Genomic DNA, 20498 nt, shown 5'->3' with positions numbered 1-20498 from the left:
TATTCCTTCCTCTCAAAGTTTTGGAAGCTTTTGAGCAGAATTGGATTTAAGTCTTCTTGGAGTGTTTGGTAGAATTCCTCTGTGAAATGATCTGGTCCTGGGCTTTCTTTGTTTCTTTGTTTGATTACTGAGTCAGCTCTCTTTAATAGTAATTGGCTTGTTGAGATCTTCTGTTTCTTCTTGAGTTGGTGTAGGTAGTTTGTGTATTTCTAAGAATTTATTAGTTTCAATTAGGTTATCTAATTTATTGGCTACAGTAGTTCACTGTATCCTCTTCCAGTACTTTTTAATTCTGTGGGGCTGTTAGTAATGTCTCCTTTGCATTTCTGAATTTATAATTTCTATCATCTCTTTTTTCTTTGACAGTCTGGCTAATCATTTACTGAATTTATTCATCTCAAAGACCCAACTTTTACTTTTGTTGATTCTCTATTATTTCTTAATTTTCTATTTCATTTATCTCTAATCTTTATTTTCCTTCTTCTGCTTGCTTTGGGTTTAGTTTTTTCTTCTCTTTTTCTTTGCTCACTCTTCCAGGTTTGGTGGTAGGTCTCTGATTTGAAAGGTTTCTTCTTTATTAATGTAAGCATTTAGAACTATTAATTCTGTCCTCGCCCCCCCCCCCCCCCACTGCTTTTGCTGCATTCCATAGGCTTTGCTATATTTTATTTTCATTTGCATTTGTCTCAAGATATTTCCTAATTTCACTTCTGATTTCCTTTTTAACCTACTGGTTGTTTAAGAGTGTGTTGTTTAATTTTCACATATCTGAATTTTCTATTTCATCCTCTGTTATTGATTTCTGACTTCATTCCTTTGTGACCAGAGAATATGCATTGTAGGATTTCAATATTTTTTAATTTAATGGGACTTGTTTAATGAACCAATGTATGATCTATCCTGAAGGTTGATCCTTGTGCACTTGAGAAGAACATGTATTCTCTTTTTGTTGGCTGCATTGTTCTATGTATGTCTCTTAGATCTAGTTAATTTAGTGTGTCATTCAAGTCTTTTACTTCCTAACTCATCTTTTGACTAGATGTTCTATACATTATTGATAGTGTTGTGTTAAGGTCTCCTTCTGTTACTTTAGAACCATCAATTTCTCCCTTCAAATCTGTCAGTATTTGCTTCATATATTTTGGGGCTCTGTTTTTACGTGTATATATATTTAAAATTGTTTTATCTTCCTGTTGAATTGTCCCTTTTATCAATATATAATGACTATCTCTGTCTCTCATAACTGTTTTTGACTTAGTCTATTTTATAGCCAAGCCAGCTTTCTTTAGTTGCTACTTGCATGGTATGTTTCCTCTTGGAGTCCGACTATGGATGATTAGAAATATTCCTAGTCTCTTCAGCCTTGAGCTGCTCCATGGGCCCAAACTCTTGGGGGCTTTGGGCCTGAGCTGCTAGCAGTCCTTGAGTCCTCTCTATACATGGCAAAGTCAAAATGGCATAGCTTCCTTTTCTGTGTGTCATATTTTGCTCTATGTCTCCGTTTATATAAGGCTCCAGTAAGAGTGTGGAGATCTAATCTGAGTCACTGATAGTCCAATCCAAAGTGATCTAATCAAATGATCTAATCATGGTCCAATTAGGAATCTAATGCAATCAAAGTATCTCATACAGCCAGGAATGAATTAGTTAAAAAACATAATCCTTTTTTGGGGGGATTCACCAGACTCACACTGTCAACAAACTAAAAGAGAAAAACCCTTTTGATCATTTCATTAGACAGAAGTGTCTGACAAAATCTAACATCCTTTCCTAAATGCTAACACTCTCAGCAAAGTAGGAATACAAGGCTATTTATGTGATGAAAGAAAAGTCATCTATGAAAAGCCTATAGGAAAATCATGCTTTATAGTGAACAGCTGATTGTTCTCTCTCTCATATTGGGCATAAGACAAAGAGACACCCTCACCATTTTTACTCAGCACTGGAGATTATTGCGTCCAATGGAAATTATGCAACCGGAAAGTCTAGCCACTGCAGACAGGCAAGAGAAGGATATAAAAGGTATCTAGGTTGAAAAAGAAGCAGCAAAACTGTTTATTTGCAATTGACATGATCATCCATGGAGAAAACTGATATGTTCAAAAAAAGCTAATGGAACTAAAAAGTGAGATTAGCAAGGTATCATGGTGCAAGAGAGAGAAAAATTAATTTTATTTCTATCCAGTACCAACACATAATTAGAAATTGAAATAAAAATAGCATTTACAGTAACATCAAAAGTATGATATAGATCAGTCATTCAAAAAATGTAAAAGATCTGGATTCTGGAAAGTATAACACTTTGCTAAGAGAAATGAAAGAAGGCATAAATAAATGGGTCAGAAGAGTCAATGTTTGGTTAGGTGTCAGTTCTGCCCAGATTGTTTTGTAGATTCAAACTCATCAGGCTTTTTAAAGATTTTTCAAACTTGAATCTAAAATTCCTATGAAAATGCACATGACCTAGGATAGCCAAAACAGCTTTGAAAAAGAACATAGTTGGAGGACTACCGTTACTTTGTCTTAAGACTTATTAAAATAAAAGGTACAGTAACCAAAATATTGTGTTTTTTGCCATAAAACAAAATTAGATTAATGAAACAGAAAAGAGCGTAGAAGTAGATCCAAACCGAAAACTGATTTTGGTAAAGGTGTGGAGATGATTTATTGGAGAAAGGATAGACATTTTTTCTCATTGATCAGAGTGTATGTTAATTTAATTGGTATCAGTTCAATGGGACTTTGGAATGGTCTTGTGATAATTACTTTTTAAAATCAGTTTTATTGATACATGTTAATAAAGCATAAATCCATCCAAAGTGTACAATCAATGGTGTTAGGTGTAATGACATATTTGTACATTCATCACTTCTCTTCTTCTTGAAGTACTTTAATTATTCAATAATAAACAAACAAAACGCATCACCTATCAGTCTCTCTTTGATTCCCCTGCTGTACATAGCTGCTATTCTTTTTCCTTCTCTCTAGTATATTTATATTTTGTAAAAACGGCCTTATATATGCAAATAACTCATATTTGTGTTTTACGTGAGATTTTACTATCCCATGTTACAGTTTTTAGCTTTCCTTCTAGTAATATATACATGAACTTAGACTTTTCCTTTCAGCCACTGTCATACCCTGAATAGCTGTACTTAGTTATAAACACCATGATATTTTTCACCATGTCTTCATTTCCAAAATATAGACTTTTTAACAAATGTTGTTGAAAATTAGATATATGTGTGCAAACAAGAGAAGAAAGTAAACTTGGTTCTACACTGGGTAGCATATACAAAAACTAACTGAAAATGGATAATATATCTACATTTTAATCCTAAAACTATAGCACTTCAAAAAGAAAACTTAGGAGAAATCCATTGCAATATTGGGTTAGGCAAAAGTTGCTTAGCTATGGAACTAAAATCACAAACTGTAAAATAACTAATTGAAAATTAGACTATAAAAATTAAAATAATAAACTTCTGCTTTTTGTAAGATACTACTAAAGTAATGAAAAGACAAGCCACAGAATTGGATTTGAAATATGAAATATTTGTAAATTGTGTATTTGATAAAAGACTTGTATCTAGAATATGTACACGTTTCTCCAAATTCAATAATAAGGGAAGACCCTAATTTAAAAATGGGTAGAATATTTTAACTGACTCTTTACCAAAGAAGATTCAAAAATAGCAAATAAACACATGAAAATATGCCCACCATTTTTACTCATTAGGGAACTGTAAATTAAAGTCACAGTGAGATAGTACCACATACCCATCAGAATGAATGAAATTGAAAAGTGTTGCCGAAGATGTAAAAGAATTGGAACTTGTATACACAGCTGGAGGAATACAAAATGATACAATTTCATTGGGAAATAGTTTGGCATTTGTTTAAAAGTTAAATTACACCTACTATGTGATCCAAACATTCCACTTTTAGGTATTTTCCGAAGAGAGGTGAAAGCAACTTACACAAGAATGCTTATTGCAACTTTATTTGTAATAATTAATAACCTGAAAATGCCTATTAAAAAATGAATAGACAAACCAATTGTGATATATCCATACAATGGAATCCTACTTAGGACTAAAAAGGAATGGACTTAATACATTAAAAAGGAATGGACTTAATACATTAAAAAGGAATGGACTTAATACACAGAGATGAATCTCAAAATAATTATGTTTTATGAAAGAAGCCAGAATTAAGAGTACATACTGTATGCTTCCATTTATATAAGATTATTAAAAAAGCAAACTAATCTACAGTAAAAGAAGATCAGTGGTTGACTGGAGATGGGTAGAGACAGGTGGAAAGGGATGAGAGGAAGGAATTATAAAAGGGGCAACTGGGAACTTTTTGAGGGTCATGGATATGTTCATTATCTTGATAGTGGTGATGGTTTTATGGTTGAGAAGATTGTAAGGTTTATTACTACTCTGTTGTTGGTATTTACCTTTTCCCTGACTTTTCCAAGATTTTTCTGTTTTTGACTTTCAGCAGTTTTATTGCACAGGGCTTGGTGTGTGTTTATTACATTTCTTCTGTTTCTCTTTATCTTTTCGAATCTGTGGCTTGATATCTTTCTTTTGTTTTAGAAAATTCTCAGCTCTTCCTCTTTTAGTATTGCTTCTGCCACATTTTCTCTTTTCTCTCCCTATAGGATTATTACTACATGTTGTTGCAGTTTTTCTTGTTACCCTACTTGTCTTCTATTCTCTTCTTTGAAATTTTTATGCTTTTGTCTCTTTATGCTTTAGTGTAGATATTTTCTTCTGATTTTTCTTCTCGTTCACTGATTCTTTTGAGTGGTCTAGTCATCTGATAAACTATCTATTGAAATCTTAATTTCACATATCTTTCCAGTTTCTGTGTTGTATTAGGTTCTTTTTTTATAGTTACTTGTTCTTTGCTATCATTCTCAAAGTTTGTCATTTATTTTCCCGAAAATGATAGTGCAGAGTTATTTTAAAATCTTTGTCTAATGGTATAAATATTTGCATCTTATATAGGTTTGTTTCTACTGCCTGTCTTCTCTATTCGTTTTTAGTGTTGCCTTCTCATGCCTATTTTTGATTGAATGCTACACATAGTATATGAATAATTGGTGATATTATTTGATGCCCTCAATTATGTAATCTTTATTTAAGATTCCTTTTCCTTCTGTCTTTGACGATTGACACATCCATCCAGTGATATTTCTTGTTTTTTCTATTTTTCTTTTATTTCAATTAAACCTTCTAAGCATTCATTTAACCATTCCAGGACTGTTTGTTAATTCTTAATTTTTTGCCGCTGTACTTAACATGACTATATATAACCTTGGGAATAAATTTTTGTTTCTTTGTTTATGTATTTCATTTCTCATGAGATTTCCTAAAAGTGTTACCCTAATATTTTATTTGCCCCTTAAATCTAACTGGTAGTGTAACAAATAAATGAAAGTTTGTTTTTATTTACTTTTCTTGTTGTTCATAAAATTTGGCTATAACAAAAAGTAATTATTATTTAACCTGCTATAAATATTATTATAAATTTAAAATTTGCCTTTAAATTTATTGCCTTACTTCATAATTGCACAAGTATGATGAATTATCTTGCGTTGCTGAACAGAAATAAAGCCACATTTAAGTCTTCTTCTCTCCTGAACTAGATTTGTCATTTGACATATATGAGGGTCAGATTACTGCATTACTTGGCCACAGTGGAACAGGAAAAAGTACGTTGATGAATATTCTTTGTGGACTATGTCCGCCTTCTGAAGGTAAGAGCTTTCTGACTCAAAAAAACAAACCAACCAACCACAAAAACTCTATTTTATTAGTATTATTAACCGGGGTGTCACAGTGTATTTATTTATCCTTTAAATGTATACCGAATGATTTTTATCAGTGTTTTGGGACCAACTTCTGTTTCTAAAAGATGTGTTCTCTTTATAATTGTTTATAAAACAATTGCATTGTTTTTCAATAGAAAATAAAAACGATTCCATCGTTTAATAAAGTTAAAAGAATCTAATGTTTAATGTATTTCATCATGTGTTTATATATACATAAACATATATGTATGTTTTTATTCCTCATTTTCAAGGAAGGATGAATCAGTAACTAATTTGTAATGGAATGAGACCTATAGAATTTTAGGTTGAAAAAGAAGTTACAGATTTCCAAATATGCCACAGTAGTTCAAAAAGAAAAGAATGGTAAATGTGAATACCATCTCCTAAAATAAAATTTTAGGAGCATTTCTTAAAAAGGATGATTTCTATATGTGATTTTCTTATAGGTGAGAATTCAATATGGGAACTCCATATTTCCACAATAAGCAATTAAAGTGATAGTATAATTAATAGTTTACTTTAAAAAGGGGGAAAATGTCCATGTACTGAATTTGCATTTCACCCTTTAAAATGTAGTTTAATTAATTTGATTTTATGTTACTCTTTGATGGTAATAATATCTTATTTTTTAATAAGAAATTTTTAATGATTATCCATAAATTAACACAGTGATATAATTCTTAAATTAATTGGGATATATTAATATTCAGTTTTTGAAAGAGAAAAACTGGAATTCAGAGAGATTAAGTGATTTGCCTAAGACCACACAACTAGTTAGGCAAAAATTTTTAGTTCCTTGTTCTCTCCACTATTTCATAATGCTTGGATGGGAAGGAAAATTGTTATTGGAATATAAGTGAAAATAACGATAATTATATTTAGTTTTAAGTTTCTAGTTCCTTGCTCTTTCCCACTATGTAATAAAACCTGGAAATGAAGGAAAATGAGATTGGAATATAAGTAGAAACAAATCACCAGTAGTATAGAAATGCGGCTGTTCCATATCTTCCAAATTTGTGTAATCTCTTGCCTTATATGTCTATTGCAACCATATATAAATTATTAGGGTAAGTTAAAGCATACACATTTTTTAATACTTAATATATTTAATATAAATTTATTTTATTTTTAGGATTTGCTTCTATATATGGACACAGAGTCTCAGAAATAGATGAAATGTTTGAAGCAAGAAAGATGATTGGCATTTGTCCACAGTTAGATATACACTTTGATGTTTTGACAGTAGAAGAAAATTTATCAATTTTGGCTTCAATCAAAGGAATACCAGCCAATAATATAATACAAGAAGTATGTTATTCATATAGAAATTCTGACTTTTATATTCTCTGTAAATTAAAAACCCTTTGTAATAACTTGTCTAATAAAAGTATGCTTGAAAATCTCAATATAAAATCTGTTCTGAGCCAGTAAACAGAAAGTCATTCCAAAGAATTGGATTGAATTTTGAGTAAATATTTTAGCACATGTAAAATATTTCTTGTTTCATCTGAATGATAATGGCCTCTCAAAATAGGTCCTTCCTTCCTCCCTCCCTCCCTCCATCCCCTTCTCTCCCCTCCCTTCCTACCCTGCCTTTCTTGTCCCACAGAACCTTCACACTGATCCCTTCTTAAAAGTAAGAAAGGCATGAAAGTAAAATACACATTTCCCTTAAGAAGTATGTTATCTGTTATTTTCAAAACTGTATGTGAATGTCAAAATAAAATTCTGTAGTTGAAAAAATTTTCAAGTTGGTATTAAAATTAAAACATTAAAAATAATATTGATAATTATGTAAATGGTATGATTTAAAGAATAACATTGCTCATATTTTACTTTTACAGGTACAGAAGGTTTTACTGGATTTAGACTTGCAGGCCATCAAAGATAACCAAGCTAAAAAGTTAAGTGGTGGTCAAAAAAGAAAACTGTCTTTAGGGATTGCTGTTCTTGGAAATCCTAAGGTAAGTAAATGTTAGTTTTGCTGATGGGGTATTATTAAATTATATTGAATAAAAAAAGTAGGTTGTAGAAAGATGTATTAGTCAGCCAAATAGGTACTGATGCAAAATACCAAACATTTATTGGCTTTTATAAAGGGTATTTATTTGGGGTAGAAGCTTATAGTCACAAGGCCATAAAGCGTTAAGTTACTTCGCTCACTAGTCTGTTGCCATGTGTTGGAGCAAGATGGCTGCTGATGTCTGCAAGTGTTCAGGCTTCCTCCTTCTCTTAAGACTCCGTGGTTCCAGCTTCCCTATCAGCTTGTAGGCTGAGATAAGTCTTGTCTGTCTCCGGGGCTCATTTCAATCTGGGCTCAGCTGCTCTGTTCTCTCCACAAGGTCCACTGTAGACTATCAATCAGGCTCTCTCTCTTCGGGCCTCTGCTGTGTCTGTGGAGCTGTCTCTATTCCTGGGGCTCCAGCATCTAAAAACTCCAACTAACTCCTCTGCTATGTAGTTTTCTCTGTGAGTCCCCAGCAACCAAGGGGACAGGGACTCAGTGTTACTGATGTAACCCTGTTGTAGAATTTGAGAAAGGTTCAGTTACTTGCGTATAGAAAGGCCAGGACTCAGGAATGATTTTGAGAAAGAAAAATGGTTTATTGGCAGCCGGCTGGGACTCGGGAACTTTCTGTTTTAAACCTGAGCCCCGAACAAGATTTTTTTTTTTTGGTCTTTATTCATTTTTTAAAAATATTACATTAAAAAAATATGAGGTCCCCATATACCCCCCACCCCCCTCACCCCACTCCTCCCCCCATAGCAGCATTCTCCTCCATCATCATGAGACATTCATTGCACTTGGTGAATACATCTCTGAGCATCGTTGCACCTCATGGTCAATGGTCCACATCATAGCCCACACTCTCCCAAGTTCCATCCAGTGGGCCATGGGAGGACATACAATGTCCGGTAATTGTCCCTGCAGTACCACCCAGGACAACTCCAAGTCCTGAAAACGCCTCCACATCTCATCTCTTCCTCCCATTCCCCACACCCAGCAGCCACCATGGCCACTTTATCTACACCAATGCCACATTTTCTTCATTACTAATCACAAGATTTTGAGTCCCTTTTATACAGAGAGGAAAGGCCAAATGGTTCTTTTGTTTCAGTTCTCAATAGGCTTGAATTAGCATATATCTTCCACATCCTAGGTAAGCTTTTAGCAGGGACTTCATACATTTTAGATAAGCTTTTAGCACATTTGGTTTGCATTTTCCCTGAATATTTAAAGTTTATAGACTTTGCACTGTTAAACTGTTTCCTGGGACTGGAGTCGTTGCCATGGTCACCAAGGGCAGGACTGCAGCCTCTTACCATTCCACACCCCCAAGTCAGGACAGACAGCTTAGGTTATCTCTGAAGAGACAAAGAGCCTCCCACCCATAGCCCACATCAACCCAATCAAACCTTAATCATAATTTAATCAAATAAAAGTGAAATCTCTGAATCCAATACAATATAATATGCCCAGAGGAGCAAATCAGTTCATAAACATAATCCATCGTCTATTTTTGGAATTGGTAAACAATACCAAACTGTAACAAAAGGCAAATATGACACATTTATGTAAATTTTAAAAATGAAGTACTGTTTATCAGTATGGATATAATCATAACAATAAAGTTTTAAAACAAATCAGAAATATATATATATAACATCTTTATTATAGTTACCTCTAGGAAGAAGAATGGAAAGGAAGGTCTTGAGTTGTATCTGAAATGTTTTATTTCTTCAAAACAGGATCTGGAGAAAATATGGCCAAAAGTTGCATTTATTGAATTTGAATGGTGGCTTTAACAGTATTGTTCTATTAATCTCTGTACTTTTCTATGTATTTGAAATAGTTCATAATAAAAAATAGAACAAAATCAAAAGACTAGTTCAGTTTATTACTGTCCGGCTGCTTTGATTTTGCATGTATTTGTTTTGTGCTGTTCTCTGGCCTAGAAACAGAAACAATTGGTGCACTGCTTTGTGCCAGGCTTGCAGCTAGGAGCTTCATTGATCTCCACTGTCCCACCACATTCTCCCTTGTTGATGCAGCTTGGGGATGAGTGGGGATTCTGGCTTTACGTTAGTCTTCCTCTTAAATTGCTTCCCGTGAACCTAATATAGGTTACAAGAAGCGTTTGTCACATCTTCAAAATTTAATTGATGAAATAATAGCAATATTCTTCATGATCTGTTTCTATCTAGTCATTATTACATTTATGTCTCATATATGACATTAGTCTTTAAATTAACCTAGGAAAGTATTCACATGCCAAACTGATAACTTTTAAAATTTATGCTAACTCAAAGATGAATGAAAATCTCAGGTCTGATATATTGCTAGTTGGAAATCATAACTGAAAATGAGAAAAAAATTTAGTATCCAAGGAAGTTTTAAATATTTTAATTTTCCTGAGGATTCCCTGCTCCTCTGTTCCCCTTTGCACATAGATACTATTACTAGATGAACCAACAGCTGGAATGGACCCATGTTCTCGTCATATTGTTTGGAATCTTCTAAAATACAGAAAAGCCACTCGAGTGACAGTGATTAGTACTCATTTTATGGATGAAGCTGACATTCTTGCTGGTGAGGTTTTTGCTTTATTTTTGAAGGATGAGATCCTGGGGGCCAAAAGGAAGATGGGCATAGAGATGCTAAGTCCTGAGAAGTAGAGAAGCTGTTAACATTTAATAGTGTATGTTCTTCACAAGAAAATATTTTAAAAATTTAAAAAGTATGTATTTTTTGTATTAGGCATCCCCCATACATTCCTAATTTCAGTGATTTACTAGGAGGACTCATGAGGATTCAGCATATAATGGTACAGCTATGATTTATTATAGTGAAAGGATACAAAGCAAAATCAGTAAAGAGAAAAGGCATATGAGGTGAAGTATGGAGGAAACCAGATGCAAGCTTCCAAGAGTCCTTTCCCAGTGTGATCATACAGGATGCACGTAATTCCTCCATCAACGAACTGTGACAAAATATCTGAAATGTTGTCTACTAGTGACGCTCATTAGAGATCAGTGCCCAAGAGTTTTATTGGGTGCTGGTCTCTGTCTAGCATATGTCAAGATTCTAGATTCCCAGAAAAAAAGCAGGTGTTCAGCATAGACCACATTGTTTGTACACTGTAAGCACATTAAGCCAATATTATCAGCAAATAGTGGGATCTCTCCTGAAATCCAAGTTCCCAGACACAAGTTAAGGACCATCCTTGCATGCAGGACAAGGATAGCAGTATCAGACCAGCTATGTTAACTATTTTCTGCTAAATTTTATACACATACACACATATGAAAAACACAGGTTTATACCAAACATGATTTTTAATAGCTGTGGCAAGATCCAAAAGTTTTAAATGCTGTAGCGACTTTTTTTACTACTTTTAATCTAATAAATTGAGCAAGTTATTAATTTCTTCCCCATTATCTGTGTTTTACAAAAACACACAACCACCTAACATTTTGTTGTGTTTTTCATTCTTGTCATTTCTCTTGCCTTTCAGTGGTTGTTTTTACATTTGGTTGTAAAAGAAATTAGGAAAGCCTTTAAATTAGTAAATCTTTTAGAAAGAATCTGAGATATTTGAAGAAGTGTCAGGAAAGCAGACTCTAGAATCAAATTGCCTGGGTACAAATCCTGGCCTTGTCACTTAATTGCCATGTGAATCATGGGAAAGCTGTATATTTTCTTATTGCCTCAGCATCATCATCTAAAAAATAGGTGATCATAATACCTTCCTTATAGGGTTGCTGTCTTAATTGAATGATATAATACATGAGTGCCTTTCATATGTTAATTCATAAAATATAAATTTCAATTATGCTGTTATAAATTTAAAAATTGAAATGTAAATCTGTTTGCAGATAGGAAAGCTGTCATATCACAAGGAATGTTGAAATGTGTTGGTTCCTCAATTTTTCTCAAAAGTAAATGGGGAATTGGCTACCGCCTGAGGTATCATTCATTCTTTATTATCTTTATTCTCTATTATATTCTTGACCTAGAGCGATAATTTTTAGGGTTTGTCATAGTGTGCTTTAACCATCTTTTGTGATGTTAAATTTAATTTAAAACATTAATAAATTGCTTTTTTTGTTTCTTTACTGAGTAATCATTAAAAAATGATGGTGTATGGTTTTCCTAGCATGTACATAGATAGATATTGTGCCACGGAATCTCTTTCTTCACTGGTTAAACAACATATACCTGGAAGTACTTTATTACAACAGAATGACCAACAGCTTGTGTATAGCTTGCCTTTCAAGGACATGGACAAATTTTCAGGTATTACCTACTATAAATTTCTTGGTTGTTGAACTAGGATCTTGCTTTGGGAATGTTTTCTTGATTTACTCTTTGATTAATTTTCTGTATATAATATTTTCATGTACCCAGGTGATCAAAGTTAATATTCTATTTCCTGCTTTATTTTCCTTTGAAAACCATAAATACTACAAGCTAATGTGTTTTTTTTTTACAAACAACATGCAAGGAACTGTAACTAATATGCTAACTTAAATCCTCATGAAAATATTAGAAAAACATAAAAATAATTGTTTGCTTGTTGCCAAGAAAGAAAGAAATTGCTCCAAGTTTGCTTCTAGATCTCCTGGGAATAAAGCACATATATTGTTGTTTGTATTAATGTATGTTCTCAAGTTCTTTTCTAGTTTCATGATTCCATAGTAAATCATAGGGTAAAACCCTGTGTTAATTTAACAAAAGCATTATTTTATACTTTATAAAGAGGATTTCAAACTAAGTTTCCTTCTTCTGTTTAGGAATTGCTTAATAGCCAAAGGATATTATTGGTGTAGATATACTGTACAGAATTCCCACAGTATTTTTCTCATAATTAGATAAAAGTTTTTATATTAGGTTAATAGGTTTCTTTTGGAAAATAAAAGAAATTGCTAATCAACTGGATTGAAATATATATGCCAACTTAATGTATCCTGTCTATCATTCTGTTGACCTACTTACCCTCTAGTCTTTAATTTAATAATACTTATCTAGTGTTTATTATGTGTCAGCTACTGGTCTGTACCTACCATTATTAGTTTATTTGGTCAACTCAATATTTAAACAACTATGCAAGGTAAATACTATTATTATTTCCATTTTATAAATGAGGATACTGTACTGTAGAAGGATTAGATAATTTGTCTCAGGTAACAGTGGTAGGAAGTGGTGGAGCTGAGTTTTGCACTAAGCCAGATTAGTTCCAGAATCCTGGAACTCATGGTCTTGGTCATCACACTCTGTTGCCTCTCATGTGTCCTTGGTAAATTGTCACTGGTTTTCAAAGTGTGTTCTGGGAACTCCTAGGTGTGGATTTCAGAACTTTTCAAGTGTTCATGAATTCAACTCTTATACATAATATAACTCTTATACAAATATACAAAGATATTATTTGTATATTTGACCTTCGTTTCTTACAAGTATATAGTTGAGTTTTCCAGAGACTACCATCACAATAGAGTGAATGGAGAAGCAAATATACAAATTCCTGTCCTCTCTTAAGACAGACATTTAAGAGATTTGCAAAAATATAAAATGATGCCCTCTTCTTGTTGATTTTTCTGAAAAATATAATTTTTTCAATAAAACAATTATGTTAACATATAATAGGTTTATTTTGGTTATATTAAAATAAATGAATAATTTTACTGTATCCCCGATATATATTTCTGTTTCCATTTCTAATGTAGTAATATATTCTGTCTTAATTTCAAATATTGTTAAATGTTTCTTAGTTTTAATTTATAGTACAGTAAATTTGTATTTAACATATATCCACATAAACAGAAGTTTTGAGTCCTCAGCAAATTTTAAGTGTTAAAAAGATCAGAAGACCAAATAGTTTGAAAACTGCTGTGTTGGGAGGGTAAATTTAGTATGTACTATTTTAAAAAGATATTTTAGAATAATTCACAATAGTATGCTTAACTATACAACATTGTTGCTTTTTTCTTTTAGGTTTGTTTTCTGCTCTAGATGCTCATTCTAATTTGGGTGTTATATCTTACGGTGTTTCCATGACAACTTTGGAAGATGTATTCTTAAAGCTAGAAGTTGAAGCAGAACTTGACCAAGCAGGTAAAAAACAAAACCAATGAACCATTTTAGTTAATGGGCTAGATAAATGGTGAATAAGGCAAATAATTATATAAGCCTATGAAATTTATATTATTTTAGAAAAGGAAGGGCAGAAATAAACAGGTGAATAAATAAATGACCGAGACATTTTCTGATAGTGATAAGAATTATGAAGGAAATAATGGGATGATTTTGGGAGGTGCGTAACTTAGTTTGTATGGTCAGGAAGGACTTTGTTGAAATGATATTTGAACTGAAACCTGGTTGACAAGGAAAAGACAGATGGTGATGAATTTAGGAATGAGCTTTTCAAATAATGGGAACTGCTAAGGCAGTAAGATACCAGGACACACAGGTTATATTTAAGTATTATTTTATGCATTATCCCATTCAACTTTAAAAATTTTTAATTTTTACTAATTTTTCATAATTGGACATAATTTTCAAGGTAGTTTTTTTTCTTGTGTCTAAGAAGTCCATCCTTGTGACTTTCATCATATGGAAGCCAATTTTCAACACATCCTTATTTTCCCTCTCTCCTAAATTGAGGCACTGACATAAAAATACCATATCCTGATTTTTATTCACTTTGATTAGTGTATTAGTTAGCCAAATGGGTGCTGAATGCAAAATACTAGAAATTGGTTGGTTTTTATAAAGGATATTTATTTGGGCAGGAGCTTACAGATATCAGGCCATAAAGCATAAGTTACTTCCCTCACCAAAGTCTGTTTGGAGCACAATGGCTGCCAATGTCTGCGAGGGTTCAGGCTTTCTGGGTTCCTATGTTCCTGGGGCATGCTTTACTCTGGCCTCGAGGTTCCTTTCTTCTCAGGGCTTGCTTCTTCCTGGGCTTAGCATTCCTCTCTTCCTGGGCCTGACTTCTCTTTACTCTGTGGGCTTACTTCCCCAGGCTCCAGCTTAAGGCTTCAGCATCAAACTCCAACATCAAAACTCTTAACATCACAAGCCCTCGCATCAAAAGCTCCAACTCTGTCCTTTGCCGTGCCTTTTATCTGTGAGTCTCCACCCACCAAGGGGTGGGGACTAGGTGGGGACTCCATGCCCTAATGATCACTCAATCGTGTCCAGGTACAGATCAGATTACAACACAATTCAATATTTCTTTTTGGAATTCATCAATTATATCAAACTGCTGCAATTAGTTTTGTCAGTTTTTTGGCTAATGGCATCATACCATTATGTCTCTTTTTTTGTCTGGCTTCTTTTATTCAGTATTATGTTTTGAGATTCAACTGTATTGTTATGTGTAGTTGTACAGTAGTTTGTTTACTTTCATTGATTCATACTATTCTATTGTAGGAGAATTTCATGACTTACTTATTCATGCACCTGTTGATAGACATTTGGGTTCTTTCTGGTTTATGGCTCTTCTGGATAGGGCTGCTGGCTAAGAACATTCTTGTACATATGTTTTGGTAAACCTGTGTATGTATTTCTGTTGTATTTATACCTATTAAGGAATTTCCTGGTCATAAGATCTGTATATATTCAGCTTTGGTAGATACTGCCAAAGTATGAAGTGTATGTGAGTTTCATCTGTCATGCATCACCACCAGAGGAGTGGTTCTTGAAAATTTACATGCTTCAGAAAGGTTTTCTTCTTATCAAGGAATATATCACAATTCTCTATCTTTTCTTTTTTTGTTTTGTCAAACAGATTATAGTGTATTTACTCAGCAACCACCAGAGGAAGAAATGGATTCAAAATCTTTTGATGACATGGAGCAGAGCTTACTTATTCTTTCTGAAACCAAGGCTTCTCTACTGAATACAATGAGCCTTTGGAAACAGCAAATATTTACAATAGCAAAGTTTCATTTTCTTAACTTGAAACGTGAAAGTAAATCAGTGAGATCAGTGTAAGTATAATCACTTTTCTTCTTGATGAGTTGTTTTTTTAAAGTTACAAATTTGAGTTACCATCTCAATAAAATGTAGACATATGTAAATAATCTATGTGGTTTTGAAGGGTTCAAACTCTAATTTTCACAATTTAAGAATAAAAAACTACATCAAATACTTTTAGAACCTTATGCTTTTTTAAACTATCATTTATTGTTCTATAAAATGAGGGAGAGACAGTTGTCTCTATTTGTAAAATTTTTAAATACTGTTATTATATATTTTATTTTGCATTTGTATTTTTCATACTTTTGCACCTCTTAGTTAGTTCCTATGGTCACTTCCTGTAAACAGCAGGAAGAATGAGATTTATCCCTATTTATGAAATGAAGAAACTGAAATATAAAGAAAATGTTATAGCTAGCTAGGAGAACTAAGATCAAAATGACATTTTCTCAACTTAGCTTTCTTTAGCATTTCTCAGAAGATTTTTAATAGATTTATATACTAATGTATCTTGAGCTGTTTTAATTCTTTCCCTTTCAGGTTGCTTCTGCTTTTAATTTTTTTTGCAGTTCAGATTTTTATGTTTTTGGTGCATCATTCTTTTAAAAATGCCGTGGTTCCCATCAAACTTGATCCAGACTTATATTTTCTAAAACCTGGAGATAAACCTCATAAATATAAGACAAGTCTGCTTCTTCAAAATTCTACTGGTGAGAATGTGTGAAGGTCTATGAATGTGTGTTGGTTGGGACATGAGGAATGGGTGGAGATGGGTCAGAATTGAATTTTAGAAATATATTTAAGGAAAGGCATGTTCTGCTTGAAGTCTAAATTTAATGAAACACTTTTTGATACTGAATAATTACAGAAATGAAGTTTTGGCTTATGTAAGAGTTTTAAAAATTATTCTTATTGTTGCTGCTATATTATGATCATTAAACTGCAGCAGTCTAATTATTTTCAACAGTATTTTATCCCAAAGTTCATGATGAGCAAAATACATTTCAGAAGTTGAACAAACCCTCTCTAGAGTTATAACATATAATTTTTATCAGTTATATACGCTACATAGAAATGTTGAACAACCCTTGTTTAAACAATCCTTCAAGGATTTAGCATCATGACTAGACAATTACATTTAGCAATCAATAGCACTGGTGCCAAACAAAATAAAACAAAAAATTTTTAAAAATTACACTTTTTTGGAATACTTTAGACGTTCCCCAGGACAAAAATAAAAATAATCTTTTGGCCACAAATACAGTCCTTGAGCTTTTTGCCCATACACTTAAGTATTGTCTAAAATATGTCCTCTTTGTAGCCTTTAGACCCTGTTACTGCTGTGCTTGGCTGAGTTCACAAATCTTTTGTAACCTGTGGCTTCCCTTTCATATCTCTTGTTCTCCTCTTCTGCTAAGATTTGTTTCCTGGTAGTAATTAAAACGTTCTGCTATAGCCATAGCTCCTGCTGCTGCTGCTGGAACTGCCATAGCCATCTTGATTTTCTGGTATTGGCCCTCACCTACCACCATATGAGCCAGAGCTTCTGTGTTCAAACTTTCCTCCTTTCATGGGTCCAAAATTTGAAGACTTATTGTTGTAATTTCCAGTATCGTTGTGCTTCCTGCACTTCCACCACTTCAGCTGCCAGCACAGCCACTATAACTACTGAAGTTTAGTCTATGCTCAAAAGTTGTCATTCCCACCAAAACTACCTCCATAACTACGACCAATGTTTCCAGAAGTGCTTCAGCCTCTTTGGCTGGATGAAGGACTAGACATCTCTTACTTAGACAGGGCTTTCCTGACTTCACAGTTGTAGCCTCACATTATGATATTTCTATAGACAGTCTTTTCCACAGAGCAATGGTCATTAAAGGTTTTAAAAGCAAAGCCTGTCTTCTTGCCATTGCTTTAATCACTCATGATTTCAGTCACTTCAATTTTCCCATCTTGCTCAGGAGAATCTCCTAGGTGATGCTCTTTATGTCTTCTTTAGCACCACCAACAAAGATCTTTTTCACAAAGAAATGGGCACCTGGTCTTGGAGAGTCTCCTTTTGAGGCAGCCCTCTTTGGTTCCACTACTCTTCCATCCAAGTTGTGTGGCCTGACATTCATGGCTGCATCCTCTACAGTGGCATATGTGACAGAACCAAAGCCTCTGGAGTGCTTGCTGTTCGGATCTCCCATTACCAGTCTCTGTTTGTTCTCCATTGCTTAGAATGGCTTCTCAGACTCTCATTGGTTGTTTTCAAAGCTCAGCCCTCCGATGAAGAGCTTCAGCAGCTGTCTGGGCTCTTTAGGAGACTCTGACTTAGGCATGATGGCAACGGGAAGAAAGAGTTTAAAGGCCAGATGGATTTTTATTCTATTTTATCCAATTTCATGGGACTGTTATTTATATAGGTAAACTTTCAATGTGGTAATAGTAACAGCAGCAGCTATAATTTACACAACTGCTATGTGTCAGGTTCAATTCCAAGCCCTGTACATATATTGAATCATTTGATTGTTATAACCACATTTATTATATCCAATTTACAAAAGAGGAAACTAAGGTCTGGAGCATCTACGTAATTTACTTGAAGGACAGATTGTGTGAGTGGCACAAGGGGAATTTGAATCCAGCCTGGCCAGTTCCAGAGCCAATGTTCTTAATGACATTTTATCTAATACAGATAATATGTTTCTTTAAAAAAGAGTGATCTTTCCAGTGTTATTAAAAGCCTATGCATTTTTCTTATGTAAGCTGATTGTTTATTATTTGCTTGTTTTCTCATACCAGACTCAGATATCGATGATCTTATTAGCTTTTTCACAAACCAGAACATATTGGTGACAATGTTTAATGACACTGATTATGTATCTGCTGCTCCCCATAGTGCAGCTTTAAATGTGATGCACTCAGATAAGGTAAGAGTGAAATATGTTCATGAATACCCACTTGTGAGTTATAAAAGATTAAAACATTTCATCTAAAATTAATTAATTGCTGACTTGGCCTCATTAGTTGGAAATTTGAATTTATTTTTGGAAATAGTTAGCTGCATATATTTATGATATATTTTATGTCCTGAAAATTCATCAATATGTAAAACTTGAGAGATTGAATTTTATTTTTAGGTTATATTTTTATCTAAAATATCAAAATATCTGAACATTCATTTCTTGTACCAGCAGTTAGTACTATTGGTGAGAATCAGCTCAGCTGGTGTGAAAAACTTGGTACACAGCAATAGTATAGCTACTTACATTTTTATGTAGTATGTAATAAGTCTTCTTGTATCTTTTTATTGTAGGTCTTTGTTTTTACAGCTGTTTTCAACAGTACTATGGTTTATTCTTTACCTGTGTTGATGAATATCATTAGTAACTACTATCTTTATAATTTAAATGTGACTGAAAGCATCCAGATCTGGAATACCCCATTCTTTCAAGTAAGCTAAAAAATACATGTAGATACAGATATATATTGATATAAAGATATAGATATGATATCAAACATATAGATACATATATATATATGCACTTACAGATACATAAAATCTAATCAGTACTAACAAATGAAATAATGTAAAAGCTCATCTTAGGACATCTCCTATTCTTAAAACTTGAATGGTTATGGTTTATGTCTGGGTCTGTCTAGGATTCTTATATTAATCACAAAAGAAAGATAAAGGTAATTTAAAACTCCGTATTTGGTTACCCTGGAGGGTTGAAAGAACCTTGAGAGTGACCAAGAGTATACCATTTTTCCTCTGGGTAGGACTGTTGGATTGTAAATATCAACATATTGAACATTTTTCTCCCAATCCTTATGACTGGTTTTTCATATTTTGAAAAATGCATGGACAAATATTTGTCTGTAACAGCATTTTCTGATATTTTATTTTGCCATGTTTTTGAAACAGCTTTATTGAGATATAATTCACATACTGTGTAACACTCTCATTTAAAACGTGCAACTCACTGGTGTTTAGTATGTTCATAGAGTTTTGTACAACCCTTTGTACAATTTTAAAATATTTTCATCATACCTTAAAAAACACCTTGTAATATTAGCAATCAATGCCCATTTCTTCTACCTCTCCCTCAGACCTAGACAACCACTAGTCTACTTTCTGTGTCTATGGATTTATCTATTATATAATAAACGGAATCATATACCATGTGGTTTCTTTTATCTAGCTTCTTTCACTTAGTATACCATTTTAAAGACTTGTCCATCTTACATCATTGCATCTGGACTTGGCTTTCTTGTTTTGGTGGAAGTGTGTTCCATTGAATGGATGTGCCAAATTTCATTTACCCATTCATCACTTAAAGGATACTTGGGTTGTTTCCACTTTTTGGCTGTTATGAATAATGCTGCTATGAACATTCATGTACAAGTTTTTGTGTGGACATGTTTTAATTTCTTTTTAAGTGCATACCTAGCACTATAATTTCCTTTTGAGAAATTGTCAAACTGTTTGCCAAAGTAGCTGCACCGTTTACCATTCCCACCACCAGTGATTGAGCGTTCCAATTTCTCCATATCGTCTCTAACACCATTATTATCTGTCTTTTTTTTTTTTTTAAAGTATAGCCATCCTAGTGGATGTGAAGAAGTATCTCATTGCCATTTTGATTTGCATTTCCCTAATGGCCAATGATGTTGAGA

The 20498-nt window shown here is 33.3% G+C and overlaps 1 protein-coding gene across 8 annotated transcripts in view; it reads left to right on the top strand.

Annotated features, from left to right (window-relative positions):
• The window catches only part of ABCA5 (ATP binding cassette subfamily A member 5), a 95247-nt gene that overhangs the window by 51384 nt on the left and 23365 nt on the right, over positions 1–20498 (top strand). For all 8 annotated transcript variants that reach the window (XM_058284632.2, XM_058284637.2, XM_071210785.1 and 5 more), the window contains 11 exons: positions 5663–5773; positions 6981–7156; positions 7693–7812; positions 10301–10439; positions 11726–11816; positions 12007–12146; positions 13842–13961; positions 15643–15844; positions 16374–16543; positions 18621–18748; positions 19135–19272. In XM_058284632.2, the coding sequence (XP_058140615.1) occupies positions 5663–5773; positions 6981–7156; positions 7693–7812; positions 10301–10439; positions 11726–11816; positions 12007–12146; positions 13842–13961; positions 15643–15844; positions 16374–16543; positions 18621–18748; positions 19135–19272 (1535 nt within the window). The remainder of the gene's footprint in view (positions 1–5662; positions 5774–6980; positions 7157–7692; positions 7813–10300; positions 10440–11725; positions 11817–12006; positions 12147–13841; positions 13962–15642; positions 15845–16373; positions 16544–18620; positions 18749–19134; positions 19273–20498) is intronic.

This window comes from Dasypus novemcinctus, chromosome 21 (assembly GCF_030445035.2).
Source record: "Dasypus novemcinctus isolate mDasNov1 chromosome 21, mDasNov1.1.hap2, whole genome shotgun sequence".
Taxonomy (NCBI): domain Eukaryota; kingdom Metazoa; phylum Chordata; class Mammalia; order Cingulata; family Dasypodidae; genus Dasypus; species Dasypus novemcinctus.
Note: the sequence above shows the minus strand (reverse complement) of the source record. Positions and strands in the feature narration are given on the sequence as shown.